The sequence below is a fragment of the Pundamilia nyererei genome, unplaced genomic scaffold (genome assembly GCF_000239375.1).
Source record: "Pundamilia nyererei isolate P.nyererei 1_Seehausen unplaced genomic scaffold, PunNye1.0 scaffold00043, whole genome shotgun sequence".
Lineage (NCBI taxonomy): Eukaryota > Metazoa > Chordata > Actinopteri > Cichliformes > Cichlidae > Pundamilia > Pundamilia nyererei.
In genome coordinates, this window is record NW_005187444.1 from 2,782,071 (window position 1) to 2,797,775 (window position 15,705).

Consider the following 15,705-nt stretch of genomic DNA (forward strand, 5'->3'; position numbering starts at 1 on the left):
TGTGTGTGTGTGTGTGTGTGTGTGTGTGTGTGTGTGTGTGTGTGTGTGTGTGTGTGTGTGTGTGTTTTGACACAGAATTATGACAGCGAGAAAGTGGTGGGGTATGCAGTATAAGTGACAGGTGGATTCAAGGATGGGGGTGGGGTGGTACCATCTGAGGCCCTTCCTGTTTGGAAAGGTGATGGTCACGCAGAAGGCTCTGTGGTCTGTGATGTTTACAGATGACACTATGATCTGTAATGAGAGTAGGGAGCAGGTGGAAGAGCTCAGAGAGGTGGAGTGCACTGGAGAGAAGAGGAATGAATGTCAGTAGAAGCGAGACAGAACACGTGTGTGAGTAAGAGGCAGACAGGTGTAACAGTGAGGATGCAAAGAGGAATATTGATATGAGCTTGCAACGTAGTGGCATTTTATCATGTCACACAAAATTTTTAGGTAAAAGAAAATCACTAACACCATTGTGTTCTGCGCACATGTAATTGGCTTGTGTAAAAAGTTATTATGTGAATATGAGATTAAATATTATCTTATTCATAGGCTTTATAAATTTGCCTGTTTTGAATGTTCAATTTTTGCTGTAATAATGGTTTATCAATTTTAAATATTATAGTTTCATATTTAATATCCCTTGGTTTAATATATTTATGATCATCCAATAGATATTAAAATACCCTTTCTTTTCCCTCAAAGGTGGAGAATATAGAGAACCCCCTGGGGACCTTTGGCAGAGTTGAAGCAGACAATGGTGTCCACATGCGGGTAATGTTTCTTTTTATTTATTTCTCCTTTTTTTTCTCCTTTTTTTTTTCTCTTTACGTTAAGTCTAACATTGGATACATAATTGTGCCTTGTCTTTCAGATTGTGTTACAGGGACAAGACAACAGGCCAGGAAGGGTCTCAAATGTTGGGGAAAAGTCCTTTCGCTGTGAATATGAAGGCTGTGGAAAGCTGTACACCACTGCCCACCATCTTAAGGTAAGTGTGGGTGCTTTGTTTTTCTAAAAAGTTTTTTTTTTTTGCCTTCTCAAGTGTAGATTATTTAAAGATAACATTTTGTAAGATTTTGCCATTTACTGAAATGCAATGCTTTACAGTTTTGTTTGTGTCCTGCAGGTACATGAGCGTTCCCACACTGGAGACAAACCGTACATCTGTGACTATCCCAACTGTGGAAAGAAGTTTGCAACAGGTAGCAACAGATAATATAATTTTACAAGTTGACTCATGGCTAATTTCTTTTATTTTTGTTGCCAAATTAAAAAAATTTTAAACCCTTGATTAAAATCTCATTATCACCATAGTGATGTTGACAATTGAACTAGTCAGGTTATTACTGTGTAAGTTTTTTTTTCCTTTTAATGAAGGCTGTAATTGAGTGGGATTTAATTTATTTGCAAAAAATACATTTTTTGTTTATCAAATGACTTGAAATGTGTGGAAAATGCAGACTCTTCAGTAAAGCACCCCAGACAAACTGCCTTAATTACCACTTGTAAACACAAGTTTAGTCAACCCCATTCAATTAAATTCTATTATTTTTATAGAGCACCAAATCACAACAACAGTTGCCTGTTATGTTATGTTGTAATATAAAACAGTATATTGAAAGAGATCCCCAAAGGTCTGTTTTGAGCTGGAAAAAACTCTTGCTGTTAAATGTAAGACCATATCTGAGATCAGTATAAATATGGAATAGGCTGCTTGTAGTTACGGAATAATAATTTAGCTGAATGTCAAATTGTGTGATTCTTTAAGGCTATGGACTGAAGAGTCACTCGCGCACACACACGGGTGAGAAGCCATACAGATGTCAGGAGTTAAACTGCTGCAAGTCCTTCAAAACTTCTGGAGACCTTCAAAAGCACACAAGGACACATACAGGTAAACAACCACACCCAGAAACTCACTGACAAGTCACAATGTTGTTGCAACACTCAATAAGCCTGATAAGGTTTGTAAACAAACCCAGGAGATTAACTGTTGTTTGCTACTGCTGGTAAAAGCTATATTACTTCAGGGCTGTTAATACAGAAGGGGCTGTTTAACGAGTGTTTGGAATCAAAATGGATTGAACTAACTAGCCACACAGCACTGTCTTTTTTTAAACAAACAACACATGGTGGTGAAGAGCTAGGATTGGCTGAACAACTTGAGGGGGTTGTGTCAAGTTGTTCAGCCAATGCTGAACAACAGATGAGGGGACCTGAAATTTTTCAAAGCCACCATAGTGCTTCAGGAGCACAAGCACATGGTCATCACGAGAAGCATGACGCCAAGTTCCTCCTGCTTGTTTTTTAAAACACAGCAGACATTTTGCAGTTGGAATCACACTGGTTATTTATAAAGGCCTGAAGGCTACTTTCATACCAGCATTAGTCATGTTAAACAGCTGCTTACAGTGTTGTGTCCTATTTCTGTCAGGTTTACAATTCTATAGATTTCAAGCTGCAGCGTTGACATACTTCATGTTTTGCAGGAGAGAAGCCTTTTAAATGCCCAGTTGAAGGCTGCGGCAGGTCATTTACCACCTCCAATATCCGTAAAGTTCACATCCGAACACACACCGGAGAACGGCCATACTACTGCTCTGAACCAAGCTGTGGACGGTCATTTGCCAGTGCCACTAACTACAAGAATCATATGCGAATTCACACTGGTGAGTCTTTGGTATTTTATAATGACTCAGCTTGCTGAGTCGTTATGAGTCACTAAGTGCTTTTACTGGTCTTCTATATAGGGTATGTATTTGGATTTCACTGTTCACTGTTCTTCACTACATTGTGATCTTACATATAAAGAAAACGTGATGTAAAAGTAAAGCATATATTAATTCTTGAGTGCTGAAACAACACACCAATAAAGATGGGGGTCTTCACTTCTCTTGCAGTTTAATAAATGAAGTCAAATGCTCATTGTCTTACTATTTTTTCCACTCCAGGTGAGAAGCCGTATGTGTGCACAGTGCCTGGGTGTGAAAAACGCTTCACAGAATACTCCAGCCTTTACAAACACCATGTTGTTCATACGCCCTGTAAACCTTACAACTGCAATCATTGTGGGAAAACCTACAAGCAGATTTCCACACTTGCCATGCACAAAAGAACAGCGCACAACGACACTGAGCCCATCGAAGAGGAGCAGGAAGCCTACTTTGAACCCCCAACAGGTAAGTAAAATGTAACGAAACAGAACGAATATTTTAAATGTTTTTTCTTCATCATCATCTTTATTTCTAAAGCACTTTAACAACAACTACAGCTGACACAAAGTGCTTTACATTAGAACCAAATAATACAATCACATAAGATATAAATAAAAGCCAAAAAAACCCCCAATAATAATAATTAATTTGTTAGTTAATAAATTATTTAATTAAAAGAGAAACTAAGTCTCACTACGGTCAAAAGCCAAAGAATAAAAATGGGTTTTAACGTGTGTTTTAAAAGTGGACAGTGAAGGGGCCTCTCTAACGGCCTCTCTTTTTTGATAAGTCTGCGAGGGATGTAGGAATTTAGAATGGAAACAGATGTTAACAATAGTTCAGATAAAACTGTCTATTTATTAACTTACAAAATTCTAATGAATCCTTAATGTCAATTCAGATGCCATCGATGACCCCAATGTGAGCTACACGACAGCTGTAGTGGAGGCAGATGACTCCGGATCAGAGCCGGTTCCAGTGGAAAGCTCCGACATGGTTGGTCCGCAGCATGTTGCCCTGGTAACACAGGAAGATGGAACACAACAACAGGTAAGAGAATACAACGTCATCATGACTATAAACATATTGCAAATAACATTTTTTTTTAAAGAAGCGAGGATGCTCATCATATACCATATGTGAAGCAAACGCCTCAGAAATCCCTTAAAACTACATTCATTATAATGGTCACCAGTGGCAATAGCCGTGACTGCAAAATGACATCTGATCCCTGAAAACTATATAGGGAAAGCGACCTTCTGCCCTGACTTTTGTAAACATTTTCCTAATGAGTTTGTGGGATCAGTCACCAATGTCAGGTCATGTTAAAAAAATATACATATATATATATATTTTTTTTTTCTACAAGTCAGGAAGGAGGGAAGCCCAGGATGGTAATTGGCTAACAACCAGAAATTGACAAATGGTTAGATGATGAGCAGACTGACCTCTCACTCTTAACGTTCTGTGTCAAATGACCAAAACAGCTCAAAACAGTTCAAAAGAAACATGTATAGCATTTCAAATGGTAGAAGAAATATAATTTACATATTAATGGTGCGAAGGTTGGATGATAACTGCAGCAGAGATTTTGTGAATATTAAAATGAACATATAGCACATATAGGAAGCTGAGATTTCTGTAAGAGTAGCATTTAAATTCATTTCAGGTTGATCCTGTTTTAACTTTGTACTTTTCTTGCATATGCTTTTTCAAGTGACATCAAGTATCAAGTGGCAGCTGCAAAGTCTCCTGACTGTTTGTCTACTATTGAAAAGACGATTTCTAATCTCAGTGGGACTTTGACCTGGCTAAAGGATGCAATCTGAAGTTGTCAGAGTGTAGTTCAGACTCAATGTTCTTTTCTCTTTCAGGTCAGTATCTCCGAGGCAGACCTTCAAGCTATGGGTGGCACAATTACCATGGTAACCCAAGAAGGCACAACCATAACTATCCCAGCCCATGAGCTGGCAACTCAGGGTGCTCACTCAGTCACCATGGTAACAACAGATGGCTCAGATGAACAGGTAAACAACTCTCATAGCGCAGTAGACTGCACTCAGAATAATGTGAAGGGCTTTTTTTTCTATTTAGAAGGCTTCAGTGTGGCGTTGTATTCAGCTTAAATAACGGAGCTGAAAATCAAGTCTATATATTATAAAAGTAACTTAAGAAAGATCAGTTGCTTTTATTTTTAGTATTTTTATATTTTTTAAAATCAGGTTTTCAATTTTAATTTATTATTTATTCCATTCTCTGGTAAACTTCCATGATGGAATCAGATGTGTTTTTAAAAATATATTTGTGACTCAAAAATTAAGCTGTAATTTAAGTACAGCGTTTTTGTCGCCCCCAGGTGGCCATCATGACACCTGACATGGCTTCATTCCAAACTGTGGAGGAGGCAGGTTACAGCCAAGAGCAAGATGATATTCATCCTGTCACATTACTGGCCACATCCAACGGCACACACATCGCTGTACAGGTTGGTAAAGATCATCAGAGGGACAGAGTTCCAGTCATTAAATGTATTTAGTTCACTTTAGGAAGAAGATAAAGGAAAAATTTGGAAAATGTTACATCTTTAAGTCTGGTTGGAACAGGCTCTGCAGTACAGAGGCCCCACCCTGAAAATATATTTGCCTAAAGGCTTTTGTAGGCTTTAGGAGTGGTAGGTGTGCTGTTGACCTCTTACTGCAGGGGTGTCAAATTCAAATACACAGTGGGCCAAAATTCAAAACTAGAACAAAGTCGCGGGCTAACATTAATATTTATTGAAAAAAAAAATTCCTCCATATATATGAATGAATCTTTTCTTATTGACTCAAATAAGTTTTGCTGGAAAACTGAATATGGAACAAGCAAAGCTTAATACTAAACAATATATATATTAGCTGTATAATACCAGTAGGCCAGCTCTAATAGTAATTTGGTATGGCTTTGCGGGCCAAATGTAATTAGGCGGGCCAGAGTTTGACACCTATGTCTTACTGGTTCAGTCAATTCGGGATCAAAACAAACCTTAGTATGGATGTTATTCAAATTCATGGTGACTGCTAACTTGTTATGCAAAAAAGAAAACCAGCGCTGTAAATAATTGTTTGTTTTTCATTGACACACAATCTTATTATGGAAAGTAAAGGGTTTGGGGGTATTTTTTTCTCTAAATGCCTCTACATATAGGAGAATGATTTATTTGTTAAAGTGCAGATGTTATCTTTATGTTTATCTAATAAATTCACTAACATTTATCCACTTAAAATACCTTTTTTTTTTTAGCTATGTATTAGAGTATTATGCTTAATTTACTATCAAGGCCAAACCCTTAAGGGTATTATAATTACATCAAAGGGCTAACAACCTTTTTATTTCCCTCCACTGTCTTTATTTAACAAATTGCACTGTTTCTGTTATGTTAATGATTTAGCAAAGGCTTATTTTGCATCTTTTCCGTCATGTGACAGTCATCCTCCAGCAGCCTGTTGGGCAATGGTGGTGGTATTGTTTTTGAGAGGGTTGGGAGTATGAATGCATTCACTTCCATATGTGTTTAGACATTGACACAACTTTTATTTTAGCTCCTTTATTTAAGTTGAAATTAAAGTGCTAACTCTCTGAAGTACTGTGAAGGATATTCATGCTCAAGGGATTACAGCACTTTAATATGTGCGCCTTTATTTTGAAGGGACCGAAACCGTTGTATGTGCTAATTCTAGTACTGCTCACCTGTGGTCGTCAAAATTTCAATATTGTTTGCATTGTTTTCCTCTCTCTTTTTTTATAGCTTAGTGATCAGCCTTCGCTGGAGGAAGCCATCAGAATAGCATCAAGAATACAGCAAGGAGAGTCACCAGGCCTGGATGATTGATCGATAAGGACAGTGATTATGAATTAAGACTAATTTCAAATGGACTATGTCAGTGGGAGAAATCATGAGTCTTCCTCAATGTTTTTCCACAAAAGAATTTAGCTTTTATGTGTACATAGAATTTTGATAACTGGAGTTCTGGTGTGCTATTTTGTCCCTCTACATAAAATGTGAGAGGATGAGGGGGGGGTGGGGAGGGGGGTCTTTCTAATGTTTATGGTGCACAGTACTGCAGTGTACAGCTAATGCTATTTCTAATAAAAAAAACAAACAAAAAAGTGTGATTGTGTGACTGCAGTTGATTTTCAACACCCACGTGCTTATTAACTTTGTCTCCTTTCAACCTTGCTCCATTTAGAAGGTAAAAATACCTAGAGGACAAAGGGAAACTGTATAACACAAAATTTTTATAAAAGATTACAGAAAGATATGAATGACAAGCACAATAAAAAAAGATCCAGAATAGTTAAAAAGAGCATTGTGCAAACACATTACAGTACATGGAAAACTTTTTCAACTACCCTGAGGAATGGAGAAGAAGTGTACTGGTACTGATTTTCAAAGAGCAGAACTGTAGTAACTACACGGGAATAAAGTTGATGAACCATACCATGAAGATGTGTGAAAAAAATGTTAGGCTTCATTCTGAGAAAGCACAATATAGATGTGTTGTTTGCTTCCAGACTGTTGATGGACCCTAGGTCAGAAAGAGTTTCACTGTGTCTTTGTGGATGTAGATAAAGCAGACAATAGGGTGCCAAGAGAGAAACTGGTACTGCATGAATAAGTTGGGAATGAGATTTTTGCACGAAATCTTCTTTTTAGCCACATTTTTTAAATCTAGTGTGTTTTAGGCATCTCCCATACTCCGTTGATGGATTTTGCACCATTTCAACACCTTCGTGCACAAAATCTGCCATAGAATCCTCATACAGCAGTATATTTTTCTGCTTCTTTTCATAAATCACTTAATCAACTTGAGCCCTTTTCAAAATGATTAAACATTAATTTATTTTCAAAAATGTAAACTTAATGACAGTTTCAGATATTTGAATTATTAAGCATTTATTGAAAAAACTGTCAATAAACTTACTAACTACTATAAACATACTAACTCGCATAACTTGTATATAACGGGTGGGTGTTTATGTTAATGTTTACTTGATCTTTATCTATCGCGGCGTCTTTGATCTTTCCGCCTGAATAAATTGTCCTTAATGGTCGCGTCTCGGTCAGCGTGTAAAGGCACGCGTTCGCGCCAGATTGTTGCTTTGCTATTCATGACGTAACGTCTCCCGAAACCGCACTGAAACGCCCATCTTTCAAAATTTAGGGACGAGATGTGATTGGCTGCGCATGGCATGTGACCAACGGTCGCGGGAAGTCCTTTCCCACGCGCGTGATAGGAAGGAGTTGGTAGTTGACTCATTCAAACTTTTTGTAAACATTGGAATGGTTTAATTGTGGAAAGACGTGTTTCTCTGTCAGTCAGCCGTCAAGAAGGTAGTGACGGACACTCACACCCGTCGGGTGGGGGCTTTACTTTTCGGAATTAATTCAATATCAGCTCAACTTCGGACGTTGTTCTCGGGGCCATTTTTAGCGTTGGATGGGCGTGTGAGATTCAGCAAACACGTTAACTTTGTAGGCGAAGCTTCTGAAGGTAAAAGTCGTTCTTTTCAGGCTTTTGGATCAGTACCTTTAATTTGAGGCAACTAGAAGTGTTGTATCTCATAAAAAAACGTCATTTCAGCAGTGCTGTGGATCCGCCGCGTGCTTTTCAGTTTTTGGGTTTGTTTTTTTTTTTTTTTACGGCGTCAACGAAGCCGGGTTTTAAATCCTGAAAATGTCGAGCTACAGCCGCCATCGGCACGGATCTCCTTCTCCCAAAAGTCGGCCAATCCGTCAGAAATTACAGTTCACATGCAGCGACGGAGAGGACGACATCATCGAGGACATCAATAACAGCACAGGGGGAGAGTCTGGCTTCACGGAGATGGATTCCCCGATGCCAGTGCGACGGATCATCGCCGATAAATGCCTGGACGGGAGCAGCAGCCCCCTGAATCAGTCCGGTGGGGACGAAGACGTGGAGCTATGGGACGAGGAGGAGAGTTTTGGATCCCCAACTCACCTGCAGTCACCCAGCAGTGTTATATTTGCCAACTGCTCGCCATCCCCTCGGAAAAACTCTCGGCTGTTTAGAGGGTCTCCCTGTCGTCCCGGATCTCCGGACGACGGGGGATCCAGCTCCCCGATCCCGGACTGTCCAGACACCCCCCCGCACAAAACCTTCAAGAAACTGCGGCTTTTTGACACACCGCACACACCAAAGGTAAATGTAATTTAATTTTTGAGACATTATTCATAATCAGACTCTTGCAAAACCGAACATTTGAGTGCACTTTCTTGTCTTGTCTCTGTAGTTTAGCTTACTGCTTCGATCGTTTCTCTGTCTTTTCGGGCCTAAAAGTGGAAAGAGATCAGGCCTTTTAGCAAACACACTGATTCAAATTTTGAACTTCTGGAGAGTCCGTTAATCACCCACTGACCCACTTAATGTATAACTGTACTTATTGCATAACGTTATAGTCATCCACACAGTTGTATGTCTGGGCATGTCTATCAACGAGTGAGCATTTAATTTAAAGTACCTTTACATTATAAATACCAGTTATTGTTCTTAGCTTATTTTATGCGCATATTGGTTGAAACAGATGTTTTTTTGGTGTTTTTAGTCCTTCTGCTCTGTTATTCTCTCATCTCTAATACTGACTTTTGCAGAGTTTATTGTCCAGAGCTAGAAGCTCAGCCCCGGGGTCCTCCAGCAGGAGAGTTTCCTTATTCAAGAAAGTGGACGTTTCAGGAAAGTCACTTATTGACAGTGGCAAGAGACAGCAGACCCCCCTGGTCAACTTTAACCCCTTCACCCCTGACTCCCTCCTCATTCAGTCTGCCACACAGCAGAGAATCAACAGAAAGCGAGCACACTGGAATGAGTAAGCTCATAACTTTATATTTTGCATCTTTAGATCAGTCCTCAAAAAGCGCGTGTTACACGTCATTGTACTTGAAATGTTGGAGTCGATAAACTGCTGTCAATGATTTTGTTCCAGATTTCCCAGCCATAACAGTTAGTCTTTAATTACCTTAATGTTAATACAGCTATGCAACAATCGTTAAACACACAATGTAGTAGCCGATTTTGTAGACCTGTATTAAACTTTACCTGTTTCCTTCAGCACTTTCAGAATATCTAAACATTTGGCAGTATAAGACCCGAGGTTTACCACGACCTCACTGAACTCTGCCATGTGCTCTTGAAGTCCTCAGTGCTGCCCCCTGCTGTACAGAATGCTAACCCACATTATTCTTTATCTTTACACTTGTAGCTCCTGTGGAGAAGACATGGAGGCGAGTGACGGTGAAGGAGAGGAGGAAGTGGTGCCACCATCTAAGGTATTTAGATGTTCTTGTCATTTCTAGTCAGATTCAGTGCCTCTATTTTATTGTTGGGGTGTGTTGCTGGCACTGCAAACCAGAAAAGTTTTCTTTATTCTGTCTGGGTGTGAATAGTGTTTTCTAGGAGTCTGAGAGATTTGAGGTTTTATAAATGACTAAATTGTCATATATTGAAGCCTTCAGTCACCAGATGTCAAACTCTATAAATATGTGTGGTGTATTTTGGGCTTGTTAAATACATCTTTCCATCACGATCAGTAAGAGCACCAAATGAGAGAATATTTTTCGAGAAATGGTTTTCCATCTGTAGGTAAAGGTCTAGAATTCTGTTTTGGTTATGTTGGTTTTTTTTTTAATGGAAGCCACATATAAACATAAGTAAAATGAATTTCTCTTATAGGGGAAATTATGTGAAGAAAAGTTTGCTGCTATTTAAATTTTATTTGGTTCCTTTTAAATTTGTAGCTACAGATGTAAAATTTGTGAAACATACCACGAAAGTTAAAAACAACACGAACCACACAGGTTAACTTTTTTTTTTTTTAAATTAACAAATCTACAACAAAGGAAAATTTGGTAATTGTTGAAGTTATAAATGTTGTGGAACGAGATTTAAATGGAAATTCCAAAACGAGTATGTTGCACAATGCTCGTTGTTATTCTAAACACAACATAGAAACGGCTCATTCACATGTGTATTTCATATGTAAATTGCCTCAAAACTATTAGCTGGGTAAACCTCTTGGTTTCGGTGGTAACTGGACTGGAAAAGCGAGCTTCGTGCTGGTTGATGGTTGGATTTCAGTGATTGTATCAGATTTTCTTTTGTTAAAACTCCTCTCCTGCCCTCAGAGGATCACAATGATGGAAAGCAACATGACGTCCCGGTATGCTTCAGAGTTCCTCGAGTTGGAGAAAATCGGCTGCGGGGAGTTCGGTGCTGTGTTCAAGTGCGTGAAAAGGCTTGACGGCTGCATGTATGCCATCAAGAGGTCAAAGAAACCTCTGGCGGGATCAGTAGACGAGTAAGTAGATTGGTTTGTTTAAACTACGCAAACGAAGATCATATTTATTTGTGGTGAATATTGGATACAAATTGGATGAGTGGAAAGATGGCTGGATTATTCAAACTTACCTGTACTACTGTGTTTGTAATAAGACACATGTGTATATACCCAAAGAGACCCATGTTTCCTCTTTCATGTTTTTAAAGGAGCTCACTAAAAGTTCTTTTACTGGAAAGTTTTGACCTCCACTCATGTGAACTACAAAAGCAGCTCCAGTCACGTCCTAATTAAAACGGTCTGTTCTCCTTCACAGGCAAAATGCCTTACGGGAGGTGTATGCTCATGCCGTGCTGGGCCAACATCCCCATGTGGTACGCTACTACTCAGCCTGGGCTGAAGATGACCACATGCTCATCCAGAATGAGTACTGCAACGGCGGCACGCTGTCTGACGTCATCGCAGAGAACTACAGACGGCTCGGCTACCTGTCGGTGCTTGAGCTGAAAAATCTGCTTGTGCAGGTCACACAGGGACTAAAGTACATCCACTCAACCTCTCTGGTGCACATGGATATCAAACCAAGTGAGTAATTGATCTTGATGTTAAAATATTGGGAGTTGCAATATTTGATGTATTTTTTTTTTAAAGCATAAAAGAATGGCTGTCGAACTTATTGAGAAGTTGGATTATTGGGCTTTTCTGCTTGAAAAAATCATGCACATTGGTTAAAACGAACAGTCATTACAGACTTGATGACTTGTTTGTTACTCAAAAGTAATACACATTTTGTTCTTATTAAATAACAGGAAATAACTGTTATCTGTCATCACTTTATCTTTATGATTTTTGTCTTTGCTATATGCCATGAATGGGCAAAATTAAGACAGGCTCTCTTCTGACAGGGCTGTTTCTCCTGGTTCAGTTCAGTTGTTCAAAGTCTGTCCCTTAGCTTTACCCTAGACCAGGGGTGTCAAACATGAGGCCTGGGGGCCAGAATCAGCCCAGGAAAAACAATCTGGCTCACTGCATGGCTTTGAAAAATGTGAAGGAGGACATAATTTTTAGACTTTTCACTGTATTTTCTTAAGCTTTACAGCTTTTCCTATATTCTTGATACATCTAAGTAATTAGGACTAGAAATCTACCTTAGAAATTAGCTTTTTTTTTTCTTTCTTTAAAGGAACTCACAACAACAGTCTGAGCAATGAGATGTCAAAACCTTTTCTACAGTTTTTACACAAATATTTATTACTATTTAAGCTATTTGTATAGTAATGGCTACTATTTAATTGACTAGTGCAGCTTTTCTTTATCATGTTGAAAAACCTTTATGATGTATAGTTGAAATTGCACTACTTTTCTTATATTACAATGTCACATAGGTTTACACTGACAGCAGGGGAGTTTCAGAGGCCACGCCTTGAGGCGACCATTGTTGTGATTTAGCGCTATGTAAATTGGATTGAACTGAAGTGGCCCAGCCCACTTGAAGTGAAAGTGGGTTGTATGTAGCCCACAGCGTTAAATCTGTTTGCCCCGTTTAAGAAATGTGTACCCCTGCTTTATGTGGCCCATTCATGCTGATCTGCATAGCTGACCCCCAATATGCCCATTTTAAAACAGGAAAAATCCACACTAAGGTATTTGAGGTTGCGATTGGCCTTCATTCTTATATTTTATAGAAAAGGAGATGAGACATTTAACATTAAAGTTTCCTAGTCCGAAACTAATGGAAGCTTTCTTTGTTTAGGCAACATCTTTATTTCACGGAAATCCATAGTGAGCTGTGATGAATGTGACGAGGATGAAGGACTGACTCCTACTGCCATCTACAAAATCGGTACGCTCACTCCAAAGTTCTATAATATCTAGTTTGTCATTTTATTAAATGTCAGATGGCTCATTCTCACATTCACCTGCGTTCCCTCTCCAGGTGATCTTGGTCATGTGACAAGAGTGAACAATCCACAGGTTGAAGAGGGCGACAGCAGATACCTGGCTAATGAAGTTTTACAAGAGGTTTGTTTTCCTGCTTAAAAAAAACAAACCAAAAAGAAAAAATGCTTGTACTTATTCTGCTGCACTTCCAACATAATTTTTGTTTTCTTTTTAGGATTACAGTAACCTGACAAAAGCAGACATCTTTGCTTTGGCCCTGACTGTTGTCAGCGCGTCAGGGGCCGAACCTCTACCCACCAATGGAGAGAAATGGCACGAGATCAGACGGGGGAAACTCCCTGCCATTCCTCAAGTGCTTTCTCCAGAGTTTCTCAGTCTTCTTAAGGTAACTGCACAACACTTGTCTTTCCTTTTAGATCCTTTTAGAGTTTATAAGAATGGGTGTTATTATGTCTTAGCTTTTGTGCTTATCTGAGCCAAGCTGCATGTTCCCAATTACTTTAATGTATAAAGATAAACTTTTACTTTTCTATGAGACAGTGCAGGCCAGTTCAAGTTTTTCAAGCGGCCCTTCTCAAGCACTTTCATTGGGTGCTTGAAAAGTTTAAAATTTCAGCTTTCATTCTGATAGGACAGGAGAGAGCAGACAGGTCAGTAGGGAGTGAGTGAGAGGGAATTTCACATGAGATGGGCTGAGGTGGATTCAAACCCTGGCCTCTGGCATGAGTCATGCCAGATAAGCTATATTAGCCTTCCTGTGGAAAAGTGTCTTGAATGTTGTTATTTATTTTATTAACCAAACAATTGATCTAATAATTGAATTGTAGTTAATGTATTTCTTCTTTTCTTTTCTTTTTTTTCTTTTTTTTGTAAATCTGAGCACTGTCAACCTCAGCTTTTAGTTTTCTGGTGAATTTATTTATAGGTTTGTGTTTTGTTTTGTTTTTTCCCCAGCTTATGATCCACCCTGATCCAACAAGGCGCCCATCAACCTCTGACCTCATCAAACACCCGGTACTTCTGACCACTGCCAGAATGAGTGCTGATCAGCTCCGAGTAGAGCTCAACGCAGAGAAGTTTAAGAACGCCCTGCTTCAAAAGTACGTACTGCACAGAAGCTTACCAAGTGTTTATTGTCTTCACTCATCAGTGGTTTGACGGTCTGAAAATTCCTAGTTTGTTTTGGACAAGTTGTGTGATGGCAGCAAATAAGCCAGTTATGGAGTACCTATCCTGCACCAGTGTTAAAGGAGGGGGCTGGGAATCATTGCTCTGTCACTTTGAAAAATAAAAGTAGCAAACACATTATAAGAAATATGTATTCAGCAATTTGTTTGTATTCCTTAGTTAAAATAATAAACAGTGAGCATAGTGAGCTTGAGGGAGAAACCCAAGGATTGTGCTCAGTTATCTTAGCTCATTTGGTTAGTTTTCAGCTAAGTCTAGGACTGTTCTTAGTGTGGTCTACCATCTCCTACATGTCTCATTTATTCCCTTTTTCTTTTAATGTTCTTCAGAGAGCTGAAGAAAGCCCAGCAGGCTAGAGCGGCAGCCGAGGAGAAAGTTTTATCCACGGACAGGATCTTAACCCGCTCCACAGTCCAGAACTCCAGAACCACCAGGCTTATTGGGAAAAAAATGAGCCGATCGGTCAGCCTCACAATCTACTGAGACTTTATTCCATCCCGATAAGAAGTGAAACACGAAGGCTTATGGACCTTTTAACCAGAACTGATCACTTAAAAAAGAAAAAAAAAAACAACTTTTTGTTTTGGAGGACAACCCTGTCAGTCGAGGAGTTGGGCTCCTCTGTCCAATCAAAGCTGTAGAGTGTTGACGTACCAGACTTGAACTCATCTCACTAGACTCTTTGCCAATATAGTTCAGTCCTTTCACCAGTGGACTTCTTTTTTTTCTTTTTGAAAGGAAGGTAGCTGCTTTACCTTTTACACTTTGTCATTCTTTAGGTTTGCATAGATGTCAGACAATTCTCTCCATTCCTGTCCTTGCACTTCTCTCGACTAAGTCGAAGTGCATTTCAGCAGATCAAAACTGCAGTGAAGCTTCCCCCCCCCATGTGTGAATGTACTCAATGTAGCCGTGCGCACCTTACTGCCTGTCGCATGCCTGATGCTGGCTACTAGAGGATCTGAGAACTTACAGTTTCTGTGTTTGTAATGGAGCACTTTGGAGGTAACATGTGGCGCTTACCACATTGTTTCAAAAGAGAAAAAAAAAAAAAGAAAGAAAAGAAAATGAAAACCTGCTGCTATCCATGTTTTTGTGTGTCAGGGTTTGGTCTGTTTCAGGTTGGATCGTTAACTGTCACTGGCTCTTATTTTCAAGTAGCAGGAGCTCCTGTTTCCATCCTGTTTTGTATCTGGTCGGATGGAAATAGATCATGCTAAAAATAAATAAATAAAAAAATTATCCAATGTCTGTGAAGTACCGCAACCAGTGAACCAACTTGTTATCTATGAGGTTAGAATTGATCCATGCTTTTAATCTTGCCTATTGATCAGTGCTGCCAACCCTGCCTGTAGCATTACTACAATCATCGTCCCGTTCTTACGATTCTCATGTGTTCTGTTGGTTCGTTCTTTCTTCTGTCTGTTTTTCATAACGCTTGTCTTCGATTACTGTTTAGGCGAGTATTCCTCAACCTTTTGTTCTTGTAACCCCATAACAGTAACTTTTCTGTTGTCTGTTCTGTTGTTGTACCATGTACATATGTTCTTTTTAATAAATTCTCACCATCTACACTTCA

General features: G+C 39.2%; 2 protein-coding genes across 3 annotated transcripts in view; both read left to right on the forward strand.

Annotated features, from left to right (window-relative positions):
- The window catches only part of znf143b (zinc finger protein 143b), a 10,713-nt gene extending 3,954 nt beyond the window's left edge, over positions 1-6,759 (forward strand). For both annotated transcript variants that reach the window (XM_013910402.1, XM_005731523.1), the window contains exons 6-15: positions 691-759; positions 860-976; positions 1,115-1,190; positions 1,757-1,882; positions 2,478-2,657; positions 2,940-3,167; positions 3,604-3,752; positions 4,577-4,729; positions 5,059-5,187; positions 6,487-6,759. In XM_013910402.1, coding sequence (XP_013765856.1) covers positions 691-759; positions 860-976; positions 1,115-1,190; positions 1,757-1,882; positions 2,478-2,657; positions 2,940-3,167; positions 3,604-3,752; positions 4,577-4,729; positions 5,059-5,187; positions 6,487-6,570 — 1,311 coding nt within the window. In that variant the 3' untranslated portion in view covers positions 6,571-6,759. The remainder of the gene's footprint in view (positions 1-690; positions 760-859; positions 977-1,114; positions 1,191-1,756; positions 1,883-2,477; positions 2,658-2,939; positions 3,168-3,603; positions 3,753-4,576; positions 4,730-5,058; positions 5,188-6,486) is intronic.
- A 1,158-nt stretch (positions 6,760-7,917) lies between these two features.
- wee1 (WEE1 G2 checkpoint kinase) lies at positions 7,918-15,705 on the forward strand. Its single transcript, XM_005731524.1, has 10 exons — positions 7,918-8,905; positions 9,355-9,569; positions 9,963-10,029; positions 10,885-11,057; positions 11,353-11,621; positions 12,790-12,879; positions 12,973-13,058; positions 13,153-13,323; positions 13,893-14,038; positions 14,456-15,705. The coding sequence occupies exons 1-10, from the start codon at positions 8,417-8,419 to the stop codon at positions 14,607-14,609; spliced, it is 1,860 nt and encodes a 619-aa protein (XP_005731581.1). The 5' UTR covers positions 7,918-8,416; the 3' UTR covers positions 14,610-15,705.